The sequence below is a fragment of the Solea solea genome, chromosome 1, assembly GCF_958295425.1.
Source record: "Solea solea chromosome 1, fSolSol10.1, whole genome shotgun sequence".
Taxonomy (NCBI): domain Eukaryota; kingdom Metazoa; phylum Chordata; class Actinopteri; order Pleuronectiformes; family Soleidae; genus Solea; species Solea solea.
This window is the reverse complement of record NC_081134.1, coordinates 25,107,793-25,133,185: the sequence shown is the minus strand read 5'-3', so window position 1 is coordinate 25,133,185 and position 25,393 is coordinate 25,107,793. Positions and strand designations below refer to the sequence as shown.

The window sequence follows — 25,393 nt, the reverse complement described above, 5'->3', positions numbered from 1 at the left end:
GTAAAGAACTGACTCCAGTCAAGACTGAAGAGTTCACTTCAGAACACACGTCTGTCTCTCTGTCCTACAAATATCACAAATCTGCAGCTGCTGATGATTATTTCTTCTGGTATCGACAACATCCAGGAAAACCACCAGAGTTCCTCATGTCTCATTTAGGAACAGGAAACATATTATCATCTCCAACACCTGGATTGAAGATTAAAGTGGAGCAAAACATGATCAGTATGATCATCTCCTCTGCTGCAGTGACAGACTCTGCTGTTTACTACTGTGCTGTGAGGCCCACAGTGACAGGAAACACCACAACTCTGTACAAAAACACTACATCCACTAGAGGGAGTCACACACTGTTACACCTCAGTGGTTTCTTATGATCCAGTTCAGAATGTCTTCAGTTGTGATGAGCAGCTTTAGAAGTGTAGATCATGTGACAGACGATTCTCCTCCCACTGACTGTAGAGATGTCTGCTCAGTACAGAACTGTTAAATTCCAGCTGTGAACATCAGACCAAATACAAACCACTCACAGCTTCATCTCACTGAATGAACAATTCTTACATTTCTCAGACCTAAACATGGAAAAATTGACTGCTCTTTTCTTCCTCTTGGCTCTTTTAGGTGCGTTTGATTCACACAAGAAAAAACTCAAACTCAAAGATATTTTTTAGCTTCAGTTGAAGATGAAACTTTTCAAAGATGTCACCACTTCATCTCTGATAAGTGTTGACTCTACTGTTACCAGGATCATCTGTTTAGATGTTTGTCAAATGTTGTTTCTCTCACTAGGTAACAGCTGTGAAGATGATATTACTGCCAACAGAGCTGCAGTGTTTTCAGCAGAAGGTCAAACTGTCTCTCTGTCCTGTAACTACTCAGTGAAAGCTCAAACTCTCCAGTGGTATCGACAGGATCCTGGATCTGCTCCTCACTATCTTCTCATGATCACTGACACTAAAGAGCCTGAGGTTTTGAAAGCTGCAGCTGTGAACTCTCGACTGACTGCTGAACTGAACCAGGAGAGAAACCAAGTGTATCTGCAGATCATCTCAGCTGCAGTGACAGACTCTGCTGTTTACTACTGTGCTGTGAAGCCCACAGTGACAGGAAACACCACAACTCTGTACAAAAACACTACATCCACTAGAGGGAGTCACACACTGTTACACCTCAGATGTTTCTTTCATACGACAGAGAATCTGACTGTGAGGTTTTATAGTTTTACAATGAGAAAAACAATGTTGGAGTCAAATATTTAATATCAGTCATGGAATGGTGTACCACAGGGTTCAATCCTGGGCCCGACAATATTTTATTTACTTACTTTACAAGTCGGGCCACACGGTGGTGTAGTGGTTAGCACTCTCGCCTTGCAGCGAGAAGACCCGGGTTCGAGCCCCGGTTGGAACAAGGGCCTTTCTGCATGGAGTTTGCATGTTCTCCCCGTGTGTGCGTGGGTTCTCTCCGTGTTCTCCGGCTTCCTCCCACAGTCCAAAAACATGCAATGTGGGGATAGGTGAATTGGACACTCTAAATTGACCATAGGAGTGAGTGTGAGAGTGAATGGTTGTTTGTCTCTATCTGTGTGTGGCCCTGCGATGGACTGGCGAACTGTCCAGGGTGTACCCCGCCTATCGCCCGATGTAGCTGAGATTGGCACAGCACCCCCCGCGACCCTCTGGTTGAGGATAAAGCGGTAGATGATGACTGACTGACTGACTTTACAAGTCTCCTCCTCTCTTGAAGATTGTGCACTGCTTTGCTCTTTGCTTTACTTTCTTTTTTTCTCCACGTCAATCCTGTCCTTTTGCTACAAAATCTATGGAAAGCAGGTCCTGGATACTTTAATATCAGTGGGAGCTTAATTTTTGAAAGTATCTGAAGGCTACAACTATTATTTAAACTCTTTTACTTCGTGAGTGTGGCCTATCAGCAGCACAAGCCTGCACTATAGTGACTGGGATTGAGGAGCTCAGCTAAGCTAAGCTTATTAGCAGCAAGATGTCTCCCTTTTCCACGGATGGCTACCACAAACTTCTCCAGAAGATAGCAATACTGGAGATGAAAATGCAGCGACTGGAAGTCAACGTGGAGGTAAATGGTCAATATGGAAATTAAACCACTCTACCGATGACCCAAATCAGTGGATAGGCTAACAGACCGCTAATTAGCACCACCAAGAAGCAGGAAGCTGGTGCTAAAGGCAGTAAATCAACCAGTAGTCCTCCCTGGAACTCTCTTGGTGGAAATCCAAAGCATAAATTACGTAAAGATAAATTGCTTCCCTCAGATATGGGAAGGCGGTTAACAGGCAGAACCCAGCACCCGGAGACTCGTGATGAATCTGAGTTGCCTGCACTGCGATCGCTCAGGAGGGTCTCTTCAACCCCAGTAACAAGGAGAAACAAGGTTAGCTCTACTCAATATCAGATCACTGTTAGTAAATGACGTCATTATGACCTATGATCTTGATTGTTTACTTCTCAGTGAAACATGACAAACTAAACTTCCCATTCACCATGACCTCTACGAACAAAGTCTCTGTAACGATGAGTTACATAAGGCTAGGCAGCAACACTTTTCTGAAATTATTAATAAGAATATCAACAACACTCGTGCTCTGTTTGCTATGGTTGATAAGCTTACAAACCCACCTAAACAGAGAGCTCCAGAACTCCTTTCCACATGTAGTGGTATGAGGCACCACTGATTTAGTTTGTTTGACTGCACCCCGGCCCTCTGACTTATTAGCCAATCACTGCGCTTACCGAGGGGAGAAAAGTAGGCTGTGTCCCTCCTCCTGATCTCTCACTTCCGGGTCGTTGTATGTGCCGCTAGCATCCGAGCACAGGTAAGCACATATGGCCGTGCTGTGTTGTGTATATTCGTCCGTGTTTCATTCAATTAAAACCGTCGTTCCCTAATAGATCCGGCGTCTTCACCGCGGTCGAGCTGATCAGTCGGGGCGGTGTTTATTGCCGCAACCAGAGCATTGGTGAGTGATGACATGCTTCTGTTGTTTGCTGCTATAGCCAGGGGCTAAGCTCCTCTTTCGCTCCTCTCCCTCTAACAGTCTGCTGGTTGTGTGCTGCATGGTGGCTGTTTTCCCTGCCACGCCTGAATTCTTCACCCCTCTCCCTCTTTGGACGGGATGCCAATGCACCCGGACTTATAACTGGAACTTTAAAGCTAACGCTAGCGCTAACGCTAAGGCTAACGTCAACGCCAAGTGTACAAACAGCTGATTAACCACGGCTATTTGGCCGCTGTTTCGCCGCTGTTTCGCCGCTGCTTCGCCGCTGTTTCGCCGCTGTTCTGCCACTGTCCTGTTGCTTGGTGACTGTTGCTCCGACGGCCTGGTTCCGATCCGGTCGGCCGCCTGTGGTCAGCCTGTTTACCGCTGCTACGTATGATTGCATTGTGCGTGTGTGTGTGTGTGGCTGTAACTCGTACTGGATGCGACGAGTCTGCCCGAACTCTCAGCCACTCGCTAAGATTGTGAACTGTGTGTGTGTGTGTGTGTGTGTGAGAGAGAGAGTGTTTTAAGTACAATCTGGCAAGGTTTGGTTTAATTGTTTACTGATTTACTCTTTGTTTAATGGTTGAATTTATGTTGTTAATATGATCAATCTGATTTCAAACTGTTAAACTGGTTAATTGTTGAGTTGATATCTCTGGCCAGAGACTCTTTTGTTTCTTGTGTTTGGTTGATTTATTAATATAATTTAACATTTCTCAGTTTATCCATTGATCATTTATATTTGGTTCCTTAAATTTGAGCCTGTTTAATTGTGTTTTCCTCTCCCCTTAGTGCTGAAGGCCGACGGTGGTGGTGGTGGTTCTCCTGGGTGGTGGTGGTCCTCTGTGTGCTGTGTGATCCCTTTTTAAGATTTTCTTTGTTTACACGTCACCTTTTGCTGTGTGTGTGTGGGGTGTCCTCCTTTTCCTTTTGGATGTCACTTCCCCTACCAAACCCCTCCTCCAGCCGGTAAGCCTCAGACTACATCCCCCTTTTAGTTGGGCTCTTTTCTTTTTTTGTGTTACAGTGTCAACCTCATGATTGTTTTAATAATAAATTGTTAGACATGATCATTGAACTCCGTCTCATTCCCTCCCTGAGTAAACGAACCTGAGTGTCTTTTGTCTGAAGGTACTAGTTGACCTTTATCACTGGTCCTTGGGCCATAACCCAAGGTGGCGTTGTCGGTATTTGGAGTAATGATAGTATTTAATAGTAATAACCCTCGTGTCGCCACAAACCTGGCGTCGTCGGCAGGATACACTCAGTGGAGGTAGAGACGTGTGTTCCATGTTTTTTTGTTTTTTGCCTATTGATTTTCAGATTGCCGTGTGTGTATGAATGGCAGCTTGACGAACCAGCGGTGAGCCTATCGTTTTTTCTCTTTGAAGTTGTGGCTCTAGCGTCCAGTTTAGCTGTAACTGTACCAAAATGGAAGGAGAGCTACAAGAGTTGAGGGATTTGGTGGCACAGTTGAGGGCAGAGAATGACAGATTGCAGCAGGAGCAGGCTGCTCCCGTGCCTGGTCCTAGTGCTGCACCTGCTATTCCTGCTGAACCTCTCCTCAGATCGTCCACTTCCACCGCTCCTGTAACCGAGCGACTGGTCCTTGTACCCAGAGATAGAAAGTGCCCAGCGTTTAGGGGTAGATCAGGTATAGGGCTAGATGAGTGGATTGAGGAAGCTCAGGCTTGCATGAGGGCTCGCCACCTGTCCACACTTGATCAGGCATTCTTTCTTTTTGACCATTTAGAGGGAGAGGCGCGTGAAGAAATAAAATATCGCTCGACTGCTGATAGAAGTGACCCAGCCAAAATTATCATAGTATTGCGAGAGCTGTATGGTTGTACGGATTCGTACGTCGCCTTACAGGAGGCGTTTTTCTCGAGGCGACAACAAGATGGGGAGACTCTGCAAGAGTTCTCCCTCGCGTTAATGAGTTTGATGTCTGTGGTGAAGCAAAGTGCTCCAAGCGAGATGTTAAATGCAGATGTTCTGCTGCGCGATCAGTTTATCGAAAACGTCATTGATGGTTCCCTTCGTCGAGAATTAAAACAATTAGTACGCCGGCAGCCTACTGTCTCTCTGCTGGATGCTAGGGCAGAGGCAATTAGGTGGGAGCGAGAGGGAGTGCCAGGGGGTGTGCGCGGCCGGAGTCACTCAGTTCCTTTGTTGATGGGCTTGCAGTGTGGTGTACAGACCGCTCCTTTAGTGGCTAGTTCACCCCAGGCTTCAGAGCTGCAGGAGGTGAAACAAATGTTGAAGCTCCAACAGGAACAGCTTAAACATCTTACAGAAACTCTTGCTCAGCTGCAGATTAGTCAGCAGCGTAACTATTCTTATCGTGATCCGGTCATCTGCCGGCGATGTCAACAGCCTGGCCACTTTGCCAGGGAGTGCAGAGGAGAGCGTGTCCCTCCTCAACCTTCAGTGTCTGCTTTCAGCCGACCAGGCTCTCGGCGGGATCCAGCTCAGCATTCGGGAAACTAGCGCCCGTCGAACTGCGGAGTCAAAGTTCGAGGGGAGTTGCCACTGGCTCACCTGTCTTGTGGGGGGATCGGAGAGAAGCGAAGCTAATCAGCACTTGTCCACACCTGGATGTGGTTATGGGGGGAGTAACAGTTCCTTGTTTAGTGGACACTGGGTCCATGGTGTCCACGGTCAGAGAAAGCTTTTTCCGGCAACACTTTGAAACTTGGGACCAAGAGAAACTTAAATCTTGCCATTGGCTTCAGCTTCAAGCCGCCAATGGATTGCCCATCCCATACCTTGGTTACTTGGAACTCGAAGTCGAGCTCTGTGGTAGGATTTTGCCAGGGTGCGGGTTATTGGTGGTCAAGGACCCTCCAGCTGATGCATCTCTTCCTGCCCCTGGTGTCTTGGGGATGAACATTTTACGAAGGTGCTACAGCACCTTGTTTGGGCAACATGGCTCTGCCCTGTTTAAGCTAGCCACTGTCACTGAAGCACCAAAGTCAGTGGTGCAGGCATTGCAGAGATGCCATCAAGCCTCTCTGACTTCTTCTTTTGATGCTATTGGCAAGGTTAAGCTGCGAGGCAAGAAAGCTTTCCGTATCTTTGGTGGCACCATGCAGCTCGTTCCAGCCACCTGTTCTGCACAGCATTCTGGGACAACTGTGCTCTTTGAGCCCTCAGATCGGGGTCTCCCCGCTGGACTGCTTGCATCTCCAGCACTGGTTCGAGTTGAGGGAGGTACTGTGTATATACCTGTTGTGAATGTGGGAACATGTGATGTGCTGCTTTACCCTCGTACAGAGGTCGGTGCATTGCGTGAAGTTTGTGTGGTGAGCTTACCTTCTGGTATTAAGGAGGTTCCATCTTATCTGGCCACCATTGCATCCCAGGCTGTGGTATCTTCACTGCAAGACCAAATAGATGTGGTTGATCTATCTGCTTTGTCAGCGGAAGAACAGAAGGAAGCCAGACATCTTCTTTGGAAATATGCTTCTGTCTTTTCCACTCACGATGGCGACCTGGGGTGCACCAACCTGATAGCACATGAAATCCCGCTTCTTGACGACACTCCCATCCGTCAACGCTATCGACGTATTCCGCCATCAGAATACGAAGTGGTCAAGGAGCACATTAATCAGTTGCTTGGTGCACAAGTTATCAGGGAAAGTTGTAGTCCGTTTGCTTCACCAATCGTGCTGGTTAAAAAGAAGGATGGTAGTCTGCGCTTGTGCGTAGACTATCGGCAGCTTAACCACCGGACCCGAAAAGATGCATTTCCTCTCCCTCGGATCGAGGAGTCGTTGGATGCACTCACAGGAGCCCAATGGTTTTCCACTCTGGATTTAGCCAGTGGCTACAATCAGGTCCCGGTGGCAGAGGCTGACCGACCAAAGACAGCGTTTTGCACTCCTTTCGGACTCTTTGAATGGAATCGCATGCCCTTCGGGTTGTGTAATGCGCCCAGCACTTTCCAGCGACTTATGCAGCGTGTTTTTGGAGATCAGCATTGTCAGTCGCTGCTCTTGTACCTGGATGACATTGTTGTTTTCTCATCCTCCTTTCAACAACATCTTGAGAGACTGGAAGTGGTATTGCAGCGCTTACAACACGAGGGCCTGAAGGCCAAGTTGTCAAAGTGCTCCTTTTTCCAACAGGAGGTGCGTTACTTGGGCCACATCATCTCAGCCGAAGGTGTTTGCACCGACCCGAGCAAGCTTGAGGTGGTAGCAAACTGGCAGCCTCCCACCACCATCTTGGCGCTGCGGTCCTTTCTCGGGTTCGCAAGCTACTATCGTCGCTTTGTGGAAGGCTTTGCCAAGTTGGCTGCCCCTCTTCATCGCCTTGTAGCTGAACTTGTGGGGTCCAAGTCCAGACGGTCTGCACCAGTTGTGGAAAAATGGACAGGAGAACATCAGCGGAGTTTTGAGGCCCTAAAATCTAAGCTCACAACCGCACCTGTGCTGGCATACGCTGACTTCTCCCTTCCTTTTATCTTGGAGGTCGACGCAAGCCATGGGGGCCTTGGTGCAGTGCTCTCCCAAGAGCGAGAAGGAAAAGTGCGGCCCATAGCCTTTGCCAGTCGTAGCTTAAGGCCGACTGAACGCAATCCTGTCAATTATAGCTCCATGAAGCTGGAGTTTCTGGCATTAAAATGGGCTATGACTGATAAATTTCGTGAATACTTGCTTGGCCACAAATGTCTTGTTTTTACAGACAATAACCCGCTTAGCCATCTTAAATCAGCGAAGCTTGGAGCCCTGGAGCAGCGTTGGGCAGCCCAACTCGCGTCATTTAACTTCGAGATCCGTTACCGCTCTGGCAAGAGTAACACAAATGCAGATGCTCTGTCTCGCTTGCATCCTCCCAGAACCAGGACCTTGAGATCCTTGTCTCCGGTACATCACTTCCTCAGCCCTTGCAACAGGTTCTCCAGGCCAGTGGGCCTACAGCCTGTCAGGCTGCTGTTCAGGCTTTGCCTCAGCATCTGCCTGCAGACATTGGAGAACTCCAACAAGCTGATCCGGTGACCCAGGAAGTTCTTGTGTTTTGGCGGCAGAAACGATACCCGAATTATGGCGATCGGAAGCAGTTATCTCCACCAGCTTTGGTGCTTCTTAAGCAGTGGGAGCGATTGGTTGTACGGGCCGGAGTGGTGTACCGGCAAGTCTCTCGCTCTGACGGGGGAGAACTGGTTCTCCAGGTGCTTTTGCCAGCTGCTCTGAGGGACAAAGTCCTCACGGAGGTCCACCAAAATCACGGACACCAGGGGGTGGGCAGGACTTTGGAATTGCTCCGGCAGCGGTGCTATTGGCCGGGGATGTCTTCTGATGTGAAGCGCTGGTGTCAAACCTGCGAGCGGTGTCAAGTGGCTAAAGACTCTGGGCCACCTGTTCGTAGCTTCATGGGACATCTGCTTGCTTCAGAGCCTAATGAAATCCTGGCAATGGATTTCACCATGCTTGAACCAACCCATAACGGGCTGGAGAACGTCCTTGTGCTGACCGATGTTTTCAGCAAATATACACTTGCCATTCCCACTCGTGACCAGCGTGCCTCTACTGTGGCACAAGTTCTCGTCGCGGAGTGGTTTTCGAAGTTTGGTGTTCCAGCACGCATTCATTCCGATCAGGGTCGCAATTTCGAAAGCGCACTCATTCGACAGCTGTGCGGTCTTTACAACATCGAAAAATCTCGCACCACACCGTACCATCCGGCAGGTAATGGTCAGTGTGAGCGTTTTAATCGCACTCTTCATGACTTGCTGCGTACTTTGCCTCCCTCTAGAAAGCGTGACTGGCACTCCTGTCTACCTCAGATACTGTACGCCTATAACACCACACCGCATCAATCTACTGGGGAATCTCCGTTTTTCCTCATGTTTGGTCGTGAGGCAAGGCTCCCTGTTGACTTCTTGCTGGGAAGAGTGCAGGATCCTGTTGATGGGACGGTGAATGACTGGGTCCGAGAGCATCAGACCCGGTTACATGTGGCTTTTGATGGCGTCCGAGACCGGCTGAGGGAGGCCGCCCAGCGCCGGAAAGAAAACCATGACCAATCTGTCCGGTCAGAACCACTGGTGGTGGGCCAGTCAGTGATTCTAAAGGAGTTTGGTTGGAAGGGTCGTCATAAGATCCAGGACAGGTGGAATCCGGTGGTGCATCGAGTGATTAGAGCTCCCCCCGGCAATGGTGCGGTGTATACAGTTGCACCAGAGGACGACCCTGCCAAAATCAAACGGGTACATCGAACACTGCTTAAAGCCATAGTTGGGAGGGCTGCTTTAGGCGACAACCCCGCTCCTCTTCCTATCCCACTTGGCTGTCCGGCAGTGTCTGAGAGCTCATCTGACGATGAAGACTTGATGGCTGTGGTAAGGGATCCCCTTCTCCCACCAGCTGAACACTCTGCTGGAGGAGCCCAACCGGCTCCTGCACCAGCGACACTCGTAGCTTCGACAGTCCCATTGCACCCCGTTCTTTTGACTTCTTCAGTCGCTCCCTTGGCTGTCCCTCATTCAGGGAATGATGAAGTTGTCCGGCGACGGACCACCCGACCTACCGCTGGACACCACTCAAACCTTCATCACTTACCCAGGCCTGCCAATGAGGTTGCTCAGGCGGGGCCTTCAGCCGTTCAATCAAGTGCTGTGTCTGCTTTCTTTAGACCATGGTCTTAGAGTTGAGATCTTGTGCATCGTCGGGTCGACGATGAAAATGGGGAGGGTGGATTGTAGTGGTATGAGGCACCACTGATTTAGTTTGTTTGACTGCACCCCGGCCCTCTGACTTATTAGCCAATCACTGCGCTTACCGAGGGGAGAAAAGTAGGCTGTGTCCCTCCTCCTGATCTCTCACTTCCGGGTCGTTGTATGTGCCGCTAGCATCCGAGCACAGGTAAGCACATATGGCCGTGCTGTGTTGTGTATATTCGTCCGTGTTTCATTCAATTAAAACCGTCGTTCCCTAATAGATCCGGCGTCTTCACCGCGGTCGAGCTGATCAGTCGGGGCGGTGTTTATTGCCGCAACCAGAGCATTGGTGAGTGATGACATGCTTCTGTTGTTTGCTGCTATAGCCAGGGGCTAAGCTCCTCTTTCGCTCCTCTCCCTCTAACAGTCTGCTGGTTGTGTGCTGCATGGTGGCTGTTTTCCCTGCCACGCCTGAATTCTTCACCCCTCTCCCTCTTTGGACGGGATGCCAATGCACCCGGACTTATAACTGGAACTTTAAAGCTAACGCTAGCGCTAACGCTAAGGCTAACGTCAACGCCAAGTGTACAAACAGCTGATTAACCACGGCTATTTGGCCGCTGTTTCGCCGCTGTTTCGCCGCTGCTTCGCCGCTGTTTCGCCGCTGTTCTGCCACTGTCCTGTTGCTTGGTGACTGTTGCTCCGACGGCCTGGTTCCGATCCGGTCGGCCGCCTGTGGTCAGCCTGTTTACCGCTGCTACGTATGATTGCATTGTGCGTGTGTGTGTGTGTGGCTGTAACTCGTACTGGATGCGACGAGTCTGCCCGAACTCTCAGCCACTCGCTAAGATTGTGAACTGTGTGTGTGTGTGTGTGTGTGTGAGAGAGAGAGTGTTTTAAGTACAATCTGGCAAGGTTTGGTTTAATTGTTTACTGATTTACTCTTTGTTTAATGGTTGAATTTATGTTGTTAATATGATCAATCTGATTTCAAACTGTTAAACTGGTTAATTGTTGAGTTGATATCTCTGGCCAGAGACTCTTTTGTTTCTTGTGTTTGGTTGATTTATTAATATAATTTAACATTTCTCAGTTTATCCATTGATCATTTATATTTGGTTCCTTAAATTTGAGCCTGTTTAATTGTGTTTTCCTCTCCCCTTAGTGCTGAAGGCCGACGGTGGTGGTGGTGGTTCTCCTGGGTGGTGGTGGTCCTCTGTGTGCTGTGTGATCCCTTTTTAAGATTTTCTTTGTTTACACGTCACCTTTTGCTGTGTGTGTGTGGGGTGTCCTCCTTTTCCTTTTGGATGTCACTTCCCCTACCAAACCCCTCCTCCAGCCGGTAAGCCTCAGACTACATCCCCCTTTTAGTTGGGCTCTTTTCTTTTTTTGTGTTACAGTGTCAACCTCATGATTGTTTTAATAATAAATTGTTAGACATGATCATTGAACTCCGTCTCATTCCCTCCCTGAGTAAACGAACCTGAGTGTCTTTTGTCTGAAGGTACTAGTTGACCTTTATCACTGGTCCTTGGGCCATAACCCAAGGTGGCGTTGTCGGTATTTGGAGTAATGATAGTATTTAATAGTAATAACCCTCGTGTCGCCACAAACCTGGCGTCGTCGGCAGGATACACTCAGTGGAGGTAGAGACGTGTGTTCCATGTTTTTTTGTTTTTTGCCTATTGATTTTCAGATTGCCGTGTGTGTATGAATGGCAGCTTGACGAACCAGCGGTGAGCCTATCGTTTTTTCTCTTTGAAGTTGTGGCTCTAGCGTCCAGTTTAGCTGTAACTGTACCAAAATGGAAGGAGAGCTACAAGAGTTGAGGGATTTGGTGGCACAGTTGAGGGCAGAGAATGACAGATTGCAGCAGGAGCAGGCTGCTCCCGTGCCTGGTCCTAGTGCTGCACCTGCTATTCCTGCTGAACCTCTCCTCAGATCGTCCACTTCCACCGCTCCTGTAACCGAGCGACTGGTCCTTGTACCCAGAGATAGAAAGTGCCCAGCGTTTAGGGGTAGATCAGGTATAGGGCTAGATGAGTGGATTGAGGAAGCTCAGGCTTGCATGAGGGCTCGCCACCTGTCCACACTTGATCAGGCATTCTTTCTTTTTGACCATTTAGAGGGAGAGGCGCGTGAAGAAATAAAATATCGCTCGACTGCTGATAGAAGTGACCCAGCCAAAATTATCATAGTATTGCGAGAGCTGTATGGTTGTACGGATTCGTACGTCGCCTTACAGGAGGCGTTTTTCTCGAGGCGACAACAAGATGGGGAGACTCTGCAAGAGTTCTCCCTCGCGTTAATGAGTTTGATGTCTGTGGTGAAGCAAAGTGCTCCAAGCGAGATGTTAAATGCAGATGTTCTGCTGCGCGATCAGTTTATCGAAAACGTCATTGATGGTTCCCTTCGTCGAGAATTAAAACAATTAGTACGCCGGCAGCCTACTGTCCCTCTGCTGGATGCTAGGGCAGAGGCAATTAGGTGGGAGCGAGAGGGAGTGCCAGGGGGTGTGCGCGGCCGGAGTCACTCAGTTCCTTTGTTGATGGGCTTGCAGTGTGGTGTACAGACCGCTCCTTTAGTGGCTAGTTCACCCCAGGCTTCAGAGCTGCAGGAGGTGAAACAAATGTTGAAGCTCCAACAGGAACAGCTTAAACATCTTACAGAAACTCTTGCTCAGCTGCAGATTAGTCAGCAGCGTAACTATTCTTATCGTGATCCGGTCATCTGCCGGCGATGTCAACAGCCTGGCCACTTTGCCAGGGAGTGCAGAGGAGAGCGTGTCCCTCCTCAACCTTCAGTGTCTGCTTTCAGCCGACCAGGCTCTCGGCGGGATCCAGCTCAGCATTCGGGAAACTAGCGCCCGTCGAACTGCGGAGTCAAAGTTCGAGGGGAGTTGCCACTGGCTCACCTGTCTTGTGGGGGGATCGGAGAGAAGCGAAGCTAATCAGCACTTGTCCACACCTGGATGTGGTTATGGGGGGAGTAACAGTTCCTTGTTTAGTGGACACTGGGTCCATGGTGTCCACGGTCAGAGAAAGCTTTTTCCGGCAACACTTTGAAACTTGGGACCAAGAGAAACTTAAATCTTGCCATTGGCTTCAGCTTCAAGCCGCCAATGGATTGCCCATCCCATACCTTGGTTACTTGGAACTCGAAGTCGAGCTCTGTGGTAGGATTTTGCCAGGGTGCGGGTTATTGGTGGTCAAGGACCCTCCAGCTGATGCATCTCTTCCTGCCCCTGGTGTCTTGGGGATGAACATTTTACGAAGGTGCTACAGCACCTTGTTTGGGCAACATGGCTCTGCCCTGTTTAAGCTAGCCACTGTCACTGAAGCACCAAAGTCAGTGGTGCAGGCATTGCAGAGATGCCATCAAGCCTCTCTGACTTCTTCTTTTGATGCTATTGGCAAGGTTAAGCTGCGAGGCAAGAAAGCTTTCCGTATCTTTGGTGGCACCATGCAGCTCGTTCCAGCCACCTGTTCTGCACAGCATTCTGGGACAACTGTGCTCTTTGAGCCCTCAGATCGGGGTCTCCCCGCTGGACTGCTTGCATCTCCAGCACTGGTTCGAGTTGAGGGAGGTACTGTGTATATACCTGTTGTGAATGTGGGAACATGTGATGTGCTGCTTTACCCTCGTACAGAGGTCGGTGCATTGCGTGAAGTTTGTGTGGTGAGCTTACCTTCTGGTATTAAGGAGGTTCCATCTTATCTGGCCACCATTGCATCCCAGGCTGTGGTATCTTCACTGCAAGACCAAATAGATGTGGTTGATCTATCTGCTTTGTCAGCGGAAGAACAGAAGGAAGCCAGACATCTTCTTTGGAAATATGCTTCTGTCTTTTCCACTCACGATGGCGACCTGGGGTGCACCAACCTGATAGCACATGAAATCCCGCTTCTTGACGACACTCCCATCCGTCAACGCTATCGACGTATTCCGCCATCAGAATACGAAGTGGTCAAGGAGCACATTAATCAGTTGCTTGGTGCACAAGTTATCAGGGAAAGTTGTAGTCCGTTTGCTTCACCAATCGTGCTGGTTAAAAAGAAGGATGGTAGTCTGCGCTTGTGCGTAGACTATCGGCAGCTTAACCACCGGACCCGAAAAGATGCATTTCCTCTCCCTCGGATCGAGGAGTCGTTGGATGCACTCACAGGAGCCCAATGGTTTTCCACTCTGGATTTAGCCAGTGGCTACAATCAGGTCCCGGTGGCAGAGGCTGACCGACCAAAGACAGCGTTTTGCACTCCTTTCGGACTCTTTGAATGGAATCGCATGCCCTTCGGGTTGTGTAATGCGCCCAGCACTTTCCAGCGACTTATGCAGCGTGTTTTTGGAGATCAGCAGTGTCAGTCGCTGCTCTTGTACCTGGATGACATTGTTGTTTTCTCATCCTCCTTTCAACAACATCTTGAGAGACTGGAAGTGGTATTGCAGCGCTTACAACACGAGGGCCTGAAGGCCAAGTTGTCAAAGTGCTCCTTTTTCCAACAGGAGGTGCGTTACTTGGGCCACATCATCTCAGCCGAAGGTGTTTGCACCGACCCGAGCAAGCTTGAGGTGGTAGCAAACTGGCAGCCTCCCACCACCATCTTGGCGCTGCGGTCCTTTCTCGGGTTCGCAAGCTACTATCGTCGCTTTGTGGAAGGCTTTGCCAAGTTGGCTGCCCCTCTTCATCGCCTTGTAGCTGAACTTGTGGGGTCCAAGTCCAGACGGTCTGCACCAGTTGTGGAAAAATGGACAGGAGAACATCAGCGGAGTTTTGAGGCCCTAAAATCTAAGCTCACAACCGCACCTGTGCTGGCATACGCTGACTTCTCCCTTCCTTTTATCTTGGAGGTCGACGCAAGCCATGGGGGCCTTGGTGCAGTGCTCTCCCAAGAGCGAGAAGGAAAAGTGCGGCCCATAGCCTTTGCCAGTCGTAGCTTAAGGCCGACTGAACGCAATCCTGTCAATTATAGCTCCATGAAGCTGGAGTTTCTGGCATTAAAATGGGCTATGACTGATAAATTTCGTGAATACTTGCTTGGCCACAAATGTCTTGTTTTTACAGACAATAACCCGCTTAGCCATCTTAAATCAGCGAAGCTTGGAGCCCTGGAGCAGCGTTGGGCAGCCCAACTCGCGTCATTTAACTTCGAGATCCGTTACCGCTCTGGCAAGAGTAACACAAATGCAGATGCTCTGTCTCGCTTGCATCCTCCCAGAACCAGGACCTTGAGATCCTTGTCTCCGGTACATCACTTCCTCAGCCCTTGCAACAGGTTCTCCAGGCCAGTGGGCCTACAGCCTGTCAGGCTGCTGTTCAGGCTTTGCCTCAGCATCTGCCTGCAGACATTGGAGAACTCCAACAAGCTGATCCGGTGACCCAGGAAGTTCTTGTGTTTTGGCGGCAGAAACGATACCCGAATTATGGCGATCGGAAGCAGTTATCTCCACCAGCTTTGGTGCTTCTTAAGCAGTGGGAGCGATTGGTTGTACGGGCCGGAGTGGTGTACCGGCAAGTCTCTCGCTCTGACGGGGGAGAACTGGTTCTCCAGGTGCTTTTGCCAGCTGCTCTGAGGGACAAAGTCCTCACGGAGGTCCACCAAAATCACGGACACCAGGGGGTGGGCAGGACTTTGGAATTGCTCCGGCAGCGGTGCTATTGGCCGGGGATGTCTTCTGATGTGAAGCGCTGGTGTCAAACCTGCGAGCGGTGTCAAGTGGCTAAAGACTCTGGGCCACCTGTTCGTAGCTTCATGGGACATCTGCTTGCTTCAGAGCCTAATGAAATCCTGGCAATGGATTTCACCATGCTTGAACCAACCCATAACGGGCTGGAGAACGTCCTTGTGCTGACCGATGTTTTCAGCAAATATACACTTGCCATTCCCACTCGTGACCAGCGTGCCTCTACTGTGGCACAAGTTCTCGTCGCGGAGTGGTTTTCGAAGTTTGGTGTTCCAGCACGCATTCATTCCGATCAGGGTCGCAATTTCGAAAGCGCACTCATTCGACAGCTGTGCGGTCTTTACAACATCGAAAAATCTCGCACCACACCGTACCATCCGGCAGGTAATGGTCAGTGTGAGCGTTTTAATCGCACTCTTCATGACTTGCTGCGTACTTTGCCTCCCTCTAGAAAGCGTGACTGGCACTCCTGTCTACCTCAGATACTGTACGCCTATAACACCACACCGCATCAATCTACTGGGGAATCTCCGTTTTTCCTCATGTTTGGTCGTGAGGCAAGGCTCCCTGTTGACTTCTTGCTGGGAAGAGTGCAGGATCCTGTTGATGGGACGGTGAATGACTGGGTCCGAGAGCATCAGACCCGGTTACATGTGGCTTTTGATGGCGTCCGAGACCGGCTGAGGGAGGCCGCCCAGCGCCGGAAAGAAAACCATGACCAATCTGTCCGGTCAGAACCACTGGTGGTGGGCCAGTCAGTGATTCTAAAGGAGTTTGGTTGGAAGGGTCGTCATAAGATCCAGGACAGGTGGAATCCGGTGGTGCATCGAGTGATTAGAGCTCCCCCCGGCAATGGTGCGGTGTATACAGTTGCACCAGAGGACGACCCTGCCAAAATCAAACGGGTACATCGAACACTGCTTAAAGCCATAGTTGGGAGGGCTGCTTTAGGCGACAACCCCGCTCCTCTTCCTATCCCACTTGGCTGTCCGGCAGTGTCTGAGAGCTCATCTGACGATGAAGACTTGATGGCTGTGGTAAGGGATCCCCTTCTCCCACCAGCTGAACACTCTGCTGGAGGAGCCCAACCGGCTCCTGCACCAGCGACACTCGTAGCTTCGACAGTCCCATTGCACCCCGTTCTTTTGACTTCTTCAGTCGCTCCCTTGGCTGTCCCTCATTCAGGGAATGATGAAGTTGTCCGGCGACGGACCACCCGACCTACCGCTGGACACCACTCAAACCTTCATCACTTACCCAGGCCTGCCAATGAGGTTGCTCAGGCGGGGCCTTCAGCCGTTCAATCAAGTGCTGTGTCTGCTTTCTTTAGACCATGGTCTTAGAGTTGAGATCTTGTGCATCGTCGGGTCGACGATGAAAATGGGGAGGGTGGATTGTAGTGGTATGAGGCACCACTGATTTAGTTTGTTTGACTGCACCCCGGCCCTCTGACTTATTAGCCAATCACTGCGCTTACCGAGGGGAGAAAAGTAGGCTGTGTCCCTCCTCCTGATCTCTCACTTCCGGGTCGTTGTATGTGCCGCTAGCATCCGAGCACAGGTAAGCACATATGGCCGTGCTGTGTTGTGTATATTCGTCCGTGTTTCATTCAATTAAAACCGTCGTTCCCTAATAGATCCGGCGTCTTCACCGCGGTCGAGCTGATCAGTCGGGGCGGTGTTTATTGCCGCAACCAGAGCATTGGTGAGTGATGACATGCTTCTGTTGTTTGCTGCTATAGCCAGGGGCTAAGCTCCTCTTTCGCTCCTCTCCCTCTAACAGTCTGCTGGTTGTGTGCTGCATGGTGGCTGTTTTCCCTGCCACGCCTGAATTCTTCACCCCTCTCCCTCTTTGGACGGGATGCCAATGCACCCGGACTTATAACTGGAACTTTAAAGCTAACGCTAGCGCTAACGCTAAGGCTAACGTCAACGCCAAGTGTACAAACAGCTGATTAACCACGGCTATTTGGCCGCTGTTTCGCCGCTGTTTCGCCGCTGCTTCGCCGCTGTTTCGCCGCTGTTCTGCCACTGTCCTGTTGCTTGGTGACTGTTGCTCCGACGGCCTGGTTCCGATCCGGTCGGCCGCCTGTGGTCAGCCTGTTTACCGCTGCTACGTATGATTGCATTGTGCGTGTGTGTGTGTGTGGCTGTAACTCGTACTGGATGCGACGAGTCTGCCCGAACTCTCAGCCACTCGCTAAGATTGTGAACTGTGTGTGTGTGTGTGTGTGTGTGAGAGAGAGAGTGTTTTAAGTACAATCTGGCAAGGTTTGGTTTAATTGTTTACTGATTTACTCTTTGTTTAATGGTTGAATTTATGTTGTTAATATGATCAATCTGATTTCAAACTGTTAAACTGGTTAATTGTTGAGTTGATATCTCTGGCCAGAGACTCTTTTGTTTCTTGTGTTTGGTTGATTTATTAATATAATTTAACATTTCTCAGTTTATCCATTGATCATTTATATTTGGTTCCTTAAATTTGAGCCTGTTTAATTGTGTTTTCCTCTCCCCTTAGTGCTGAAGGCCGACGGTGGTGGTGGTGGTTCTCCTGGGTGGTGGTGGTCCTCTGTGTGCTGTGTGATCCCTTTTTAAGATTTTCTTTGTTTACACGTCACCTTTTGCTGTGTGTGTGTGGGGTGTCCTCCTTTTCCTTTTGGATGTCACTTCCCCTACCAAACCCCTCCTCCAGCCGGTAAGCCTCAGACTACATCCCCCTTTTAGTTGGGCTCTTTTCTTTTTTTGTGTTACAGTGTCAACCTCATGATTGTTTTAATAATAAATTGTTAGACATGATCATTGAACTCCGTCTCATTCCCTCCCTGAGTAAACGAACCTGAGTGTCTTTTGTCTGAAGGTACTAGTTGACCTTTATTACTGGTCCTTGGGCCATAACCCAAGGTGGCGTTGTCGGTATTTGGAGTAATGATAGTATTTAATAGTAATAACCCTCGTGTCGCCACACACAGAAAAATGCAATGAATTTGCTTCAATTTCAGTGAAAAAAAGTCCATAAGGTTAAATATCAACATAAATCAACAAAACAATAACATGATGCAATCCCTAAGACCTCCCAGGAATAACTCCACTGTGATGTCACAATTTAAAACAGTTGACAAAAAAACATAGAGGAAACATTTCAGCATCTAAAACCTTCAACATGCTGTCATGATACAATGCCATCAGACTTTTTTAAAACTATTGTGAACGCTGTCGAAACAGATTTGCAGCAAATAATAAATAGCTCCCTTCAATCAAGCACATTTCCTAAACCCCTAAAAGTAGCTGCCATTAAACCACTCCTAAAAGGAGGCTGTACAGGTGCAGACAAATAATTAATACACAAAGTGAAGTCGAATTATTGGCTAAAAAAAAGAACACTAAAGAACAAAAGGAGATCAGCACTAGTGATTGGCAAATGATACCGAGGCTTTGGAGCTTGTGTCGTTCTTCCTGAAGCCGAGTGATTCGAAGCGATGTGTCGGAGCTTGTATCAAAACAGTGCTTCATTGCTTCAAAATGTTTCGAAGCGTTTCATTGGCTCATAGTCTGTCAGTGCGTTTCATTGGCTCATAGTCTGTCAGTGCGTTTCATTGGCTCGTAGTGTTTCAATGTGCTGTGAGCCAATGACAGCTTGACAGGTTTGACAGATTTGAGTTGTTTGGCGCCATACAAGCTATAAACACACATCATTACTCCTGAGATTTGGAGATTTGAAGAGTGATTGTTATGGTAAGTACAAGCAATAAGATCATTTTGATCTTATACCACCAAATAAGGTATAATGCAGTTCATGGACTACAATCTATGTTTCCATTATTGAATTTGATTTTTAATTTTTAAATGGGTCTCAAATGTACAATTACTTGTAGTTTGCTCTGCACACAAGAGTTGTCTTACAACAACACGTCATCTATGCTCAGATACTTGCTTGCCAGGCATGAACATGCCCAGCAAAGCAGTGACCCTGTCAACACTGGGATTACTGACTGTAAGCTAAATATATATGTATATATATACTTTAGATATGCATGTGTGTGTTTATATACTGTACATGTTGTGTATCATGTTTATATAGCAAGCTTTCTCCCACACAGTGTCAAGAAAACAGAAGCCAGATGAGGCCCTGGTGGACATGACAGTTAAAGATGGCCAGCGTTTTTCTTTTGTTGAGGATGAAGGGTTCAGAAATTTCATCAAAATTCTTGACCCATCATACTCCATTCCAACTCACAAAACTGTCAAGGCAATGTTGGAAGCAAGGTACACCACAACCAAAGAGAAGGCCATGGTAGAAATTAAGCAGAGTTCAGCTGTTAGCTTGACTGCAGACATGTGGACATGCCTACCTTGGTGTAGCTTGCCATTATGTGTCAGAAAGCCAAGATCTAGCTACTGTGCTTTTAGGTGTGCAGTATTTTCCCCTGACCCACTTAGCAGCTAATATTGCCGACGCCACTGCAAATTTGATGGCTGAGTGGGGAATCACTGAAAAGGTCTGTGGGATGGTTACTGATGGGGCTCACAATATTGTGGCAAGTGTGAATCACTTAAACATTAGACACATGTATTGTTTTGCCCACATGCTTAATCTAATTGTTAAAAAAATCACTCTGTCAGACATCTGATCTGGACAACAGGGCACGCAAAGTAGTGGGACGCTTCAAGTCCAGCTCAAAAGCTAAAGAGAAGTTGTCTTCCATTCAAGTCAGTATGGGCATGGCACAAAAAAAGCTTGTTCAAGAGGTGGAAACTAGATCGAACAGCACTTATGCCATGCTCCATAGGCTTTATGAGCAGTGAGAGCCATAAGGGGCAGCCCTGTCATCCGTTAGCACTGACATAGTGCCATTCACTGCTGATGAATATGTAGCAGTCAACCAATGCCTGACAGTTTTAAGGCCATTCTATCAGGCAACTGTTGAGCACTCTGAGGAAAAGAGACACAATGACACAATGGTATGCAACCGACAGTAAGGCGAACTGATCACTGGTTCACAGCCGCCAGGAAGTGAGGGCACACAAGCTATTTATACTGCAGCTGGGGTTGATTGAAGAGTCTTTTACATTACATTATATGTCATTTAGCAGACGCTTTTATCCAAAGTGACTTACAATGGAATTGAATACAATCAGTCAGGGGTGGACAAAACCAGGCTCAGAGATGTGCAGTCATCTGCCTCGACCGGTTGGGGTGAAAGGAAAATGGGGGACAGCGGAGAGGTGGGGGATATATTTATATACGCAGCAGCAGAGAGTGTTGATAAAAATGATACTGATATCGACTTTAAATAAAGCATAATAATAATTGTGATGATATGTATGCTACTAATAGCTTTGAAAACTGGATCTGGATCCAGAGACGGCCCTGGGCATAGGCAGTATAGGCAAATGCTAGGGGCGCCGTCATCCGCAAGGGGCGCCGAAAACGGAGAAAAAAAAAATTAAAAATTATAAATACTACTTTTTTTTCTTTTTTTTTTACCAGTGCCATTATTACTATTATTTCGAAATATTATATAAGCCCACAGCGACATAAAGTCATAGCAAAGATTATTAAATAATGCAGAAGCCTTTTTTCTGGGTGCAACGAGCCATTGTTCTGTACCTGCCCTCTGTGAGGGGGGCGGGGTCAAGAGGCCAGCTGCCTGAATCTGAACAGACCGTGACCCAGAGACGAAGAAAAAGATTAATGACACTGTATCGGAATTATGTCCAAAAGACTGAAGCCATTCGGCACCCAAGGAAAGAAAAGAATGAAAGAAGAGGAAGAAAAACGTGAAAAAGATAGAGGTACAGTGATGTCAATGTGATGAAGTGCATGAAATTAATAGTTTAATGCATCGTAGTTACCGTTGTTGGAGCAGAGTGTTAGCTTACTAGCTTACTTCGGACAATAGCAACATTGTTTAATAATCAATAAATAGCTGAGTCGACGTGTGTTACTCCACCTTAAATTCACCTTAAATTCATCAGGGACGTCTGGAAACTTAACGTTAGGCCTGTTCAGGTGTTATTTTACAGGTGTCTTTCCTGCTTGTATGTCAGTTAAAATGCTTTTAGTTGTCCATCCCCTTTGTAATAGGGTGGTTGTAAGCCTTTGGTTTTATGTGTCACAGCTTATGTTTGTTAAAGTTTACATCAGTGTTAAAGTGCAGTTAAAGTGTATTACTGTTAATATTTCATACCTTAGCTTTTCCATATCATTCATAGGCTATATATACATATATATTCATTTCACTGCACTTTACTGGTTTTTGCACTCTGGTTAGACTGAATTGCATTGCAATGACAATAAAGTTGAATGAATCTCATCACATTATCATCTTTATTAGTCTCATGTATAGCACACCAAGCATCTGTTTTTTTATTAAAATGTAACATGCAGTCGTCACATATACTTCTCTTCTCTCTTCAGATGCACTTTTAAAATATTTCAGTACCACCCCCAGTGACACAGCATCAGGTGCTCCTGTCCTTTTTAATTTTATCACTTGTTTCTTCCTTTAGTTTTTATTTGGTGTGATGTTTTTTACTCAAAGAAATAAAATCTTGAATACACACATGCAGTTTCTGTGTGATTGTATGAAAGTTGATTGTGAAATTGACTGCTGCGATGCAAGGGGGCGCCAGCTAAAATCTTGCCTAGGGCACCAAATTACTCAGGGCCGGCACTGTCTGGATCCTGTAACCTGCAAGATGAGGATACAGGGAGAGAGAGAGAGGAAAGGAAGGACAGACACAAACTAGGGAGAGAAAGAGACAAGGTTAATGACATATAAAAAGTCATATTCATACCGTGAGTGTGAGAGAGTGAATGTGCGTGCGCCACAGGAAAATCCCCCAGCAGTCTAGGTCTATAGCAGCATAACTAAGAGATGGTCCAGGTTTCCCTGAACCAGCTCTAACTATAAGCTTTATCAAAAAGGAAAGTTTAAAGGCCACATAGACCGGAAGCTCCAATTAACGCTGCGTTTGTGTGTGTGTATCTGTGTCATTACCTCGTTTATGAAACCCTAAAGTTTCAGAACAACAGTTCAGCCACTGCTGAGAAAATAGTGTTGTATTGTTTTCCTGGGCTCTGCGAAGCGGATCGGCACTTCCATAGTTTGATGTCGTCATCAGAAATCCTCACCACTCCTCTCACCACCGTAGAGCCTCCCGGTGCGGGCACTAGTCCAGGCACATCCGATTGCGTACATTCAACCGCAGAAGAAGAACTACTCTCATTGTAGCTGCTGAGATGCAGAGCATCCACCGTGCCAGAGGGGGAGCTGTGTATCTGAGAGCTGGCCTATCTATTACGTCACTTCCAGGTACCTGGCCAATCACAGGACAGTAGGAAAGCTCTCGTTGGCTGGCCAATCACAACACAGTCCATGTTCTGGGGGTGTGGTTTTGGTCTGAAACAGCGCGGCTGACGAGAGCGTCAGTGAGGAGATATTTTGATCGGCTCGTTTGCAGCGATTAGGATGTTTTTAACCATGAAAACAAGTTAATATATGTAAGTAGACCTCCATAACTAACATATATGTGTGATACAAGCATTCTATGTCGCCTTTAAAGTAACTTTAAATACAGAGAGAGGCTCCGCCTCCCGAACTGTCAGTGGAAGCTGGTTCCACAGGAGAGGAGGGGTTTGGTAACTGAAGGCTCTGCCTCCCATTCTGCTCTTACAGACTCTGGGAACCACAAGTAAACCTGTATTTTTGGACCTAAGTGGTCTGTTAGGGTGATAAGGTAAGACTAGGTTTTTCAGGTATGAAGGGGCCTGATCATGAAGTGCTTTGTATGTGAGAAGGAGGATTTTAAATTGAATTCTAAACTGTATGGGGAACACTGGAGTTATATGGGCCGTTTCTCAATATCCATACTTGTGCGTAATTACGTACTCCCGTACTACGTGAAAACGTCATCAGCCTCAATCCAAGTGCTGTTCCAATTCTCAAGTAAGCGAACAGCGAGGACGGTTCTCAAACCCGGAAGTGTTCTCGCTTCGCCCATTTTTACCAAGTATGCATCGGAGGTGACTTTAGTGTACTTGGGATGGCCATGTATCCCAGAATACATTTCGGCGGAGCATAGCAGCAGATAATAGAAATATAAATCTGAAATAAATATTTTTCTGTGTCCCGGAACAAAGTTTTAACATCATTTGAGGCGAGAAATTAGTCATTTAGAATTTAAACATGTGGTTTGTGTATTAAGATCTGACGTATTTAAAGTTTGGCAGCGGCGTTTGTCGGAGGTGATAAGCTCCGCCTCTGCGGACGCTCAGCACTCACTGTGCCCGGCACAGAGCAGCGTTACCTCGGCCTGTCCTGATGAAATGATCCGCTGGCTCAGACGTCGCTGTCATTAGATGCTTGGTGTGATCCATAGATTTGTTGTTTCTTCTCAAGTATATACTTCCCAAGTAAGCAAGTACATACTTGCTACTGATAAATTGATATTGATAAATGAACATATGAAATACTTTTAATAAATGCATATATATGTTGTTATTATTTTTACATTTTAAATATTTAACTTCATTTATTAATTTATTTCTATTAAAATATACAATACAAATAATACAATGTGGAAAATAGATATGTTACAGCATTGTAGAGTAGTATATACTGTATATATACATATATAAATGTATGACGTGTACAAATATATACTACTCTATACTATACATATCTAATATTTACATATTATATTTAAATACAGATACAATGACCGTGCGACTTTAATATAAATCTAACATTCAAAGTTAAAATAAATAAAACATTAACAATATACAAACCTTCAAACTGTCAGGTCAAAAAGTTTCCATTAAAAACAAAATAACACGTCAACAACAAATCTATGGATCACACCAAGCATCTAATGACAGCAACGTCTGAGCCAGCGGATCATTTCATCAGGACAGGCCGAGGTAACGCTGCTCTGTGCCGGGCACAGTGAGCGCCGAGCGTCCGCAGAGGCGGAGCTGATCACCTCCGACAAACGTCGCTGCCAAACTATAAATACGTTATATCTTCATACACAAACCACATGTTTGAATTCTAAATGACTCATTTCTCGCCTCAAATGATGTTATAACTTTGTTCCGGGACACAGAAAAATATTTATTTCAGATTTATATTTTTATTATCTGCTGCTATGCTCCGCCGAAATGTATTCTGGGATACATGGCCATCCCAAATTAGCTTAAGTCACCTCCGATGCATACTTGGTAAAAATGGGCGGAGCGAGAACACTTCCGGGTTTGAGAACCGTCCTCGCTGTTCGCTTACTTGAGAATTGGAACAGAACTTGGACTGAGGCTGATGACGTTTTCACAAGTACGGGAGTACGCACAAGTACGCACAAGTACGAATAAGTACGGATAAGTACGGATAAGTATGGATATTGAGAAACAGCCAGTGTCAGTGCTTCAGTCCTGCTCTTGGGAGGTTGTTATGGCTTCAGTTGTCCACCAGATGTCACCGTCACTGAAGCGTTGAAGCTTTTTTGACACAATTGTTAGGAAAGCCTCAGTGCTTCATAAGGCTTCACTTACCCACCACTAATCAGCACCCATAAGCTTACAAAAATACAACAGACAAAAACAAACATACAATTTTCTGCAACTGGAAACAAATGAAAGAGGGTGACCAACTATTTTAGGTAACTCTATATCAAACAAAATTCTTAAGAGATTCTACACTAACTGGAACCACTTAGACAGGCAATACACCCTCTAAATACTCCTAGACACACAATGGTATGCAACCGACAGTAAGGCGAACTGATCACTGGTTCACAGCCGCCAGGAAGTGAGGGCACACAAGCTATTTATACTGCAGCTGGGGTTAATTGAAGAGTCTTTTACATTACATTGCATGTCATTTAGCAGACGCTTTTATCCAAAGCGACTTACAATGGAATTGAATACAATCAGTCAGGGGTGGAGTCAAAATTGCGACCATCGTGAGCCACTGAGTCTTGATTGGTAGACTCGGTCGAATCACAGCCACACCAATCACAGACACCAGT

At 47.2% G+C, this 25,393-nt stretch overlaps 1 protein-coding gene across 1 annotated transcript; it reads left to right on the top strand.

Moving 5' to 3' along the window:
- The first annotated feature begins 5,377 nt into the window (after positions 1 to 5,377).
- LOC131463876 (uncharacterized) lies at positions 5,378 to 17,879 on the top strand. Its single transcript, XM_058636010.1, is given in 4 exon segments — positions 5,378 to 7,858; positions 7,861 to 9,668; positions 12,411 to 14,816; positions 15,662 to 17,879. Coding segments are annotated over 4 exon segments (7,734 nt in total). The 5' UTR covers positions 5,378 to 5,385; the 3' UTR covers positions 16,709 to 17,879.
- Positions 17,880 to 25,393: the final 7,514 nt, after the last annotated feature.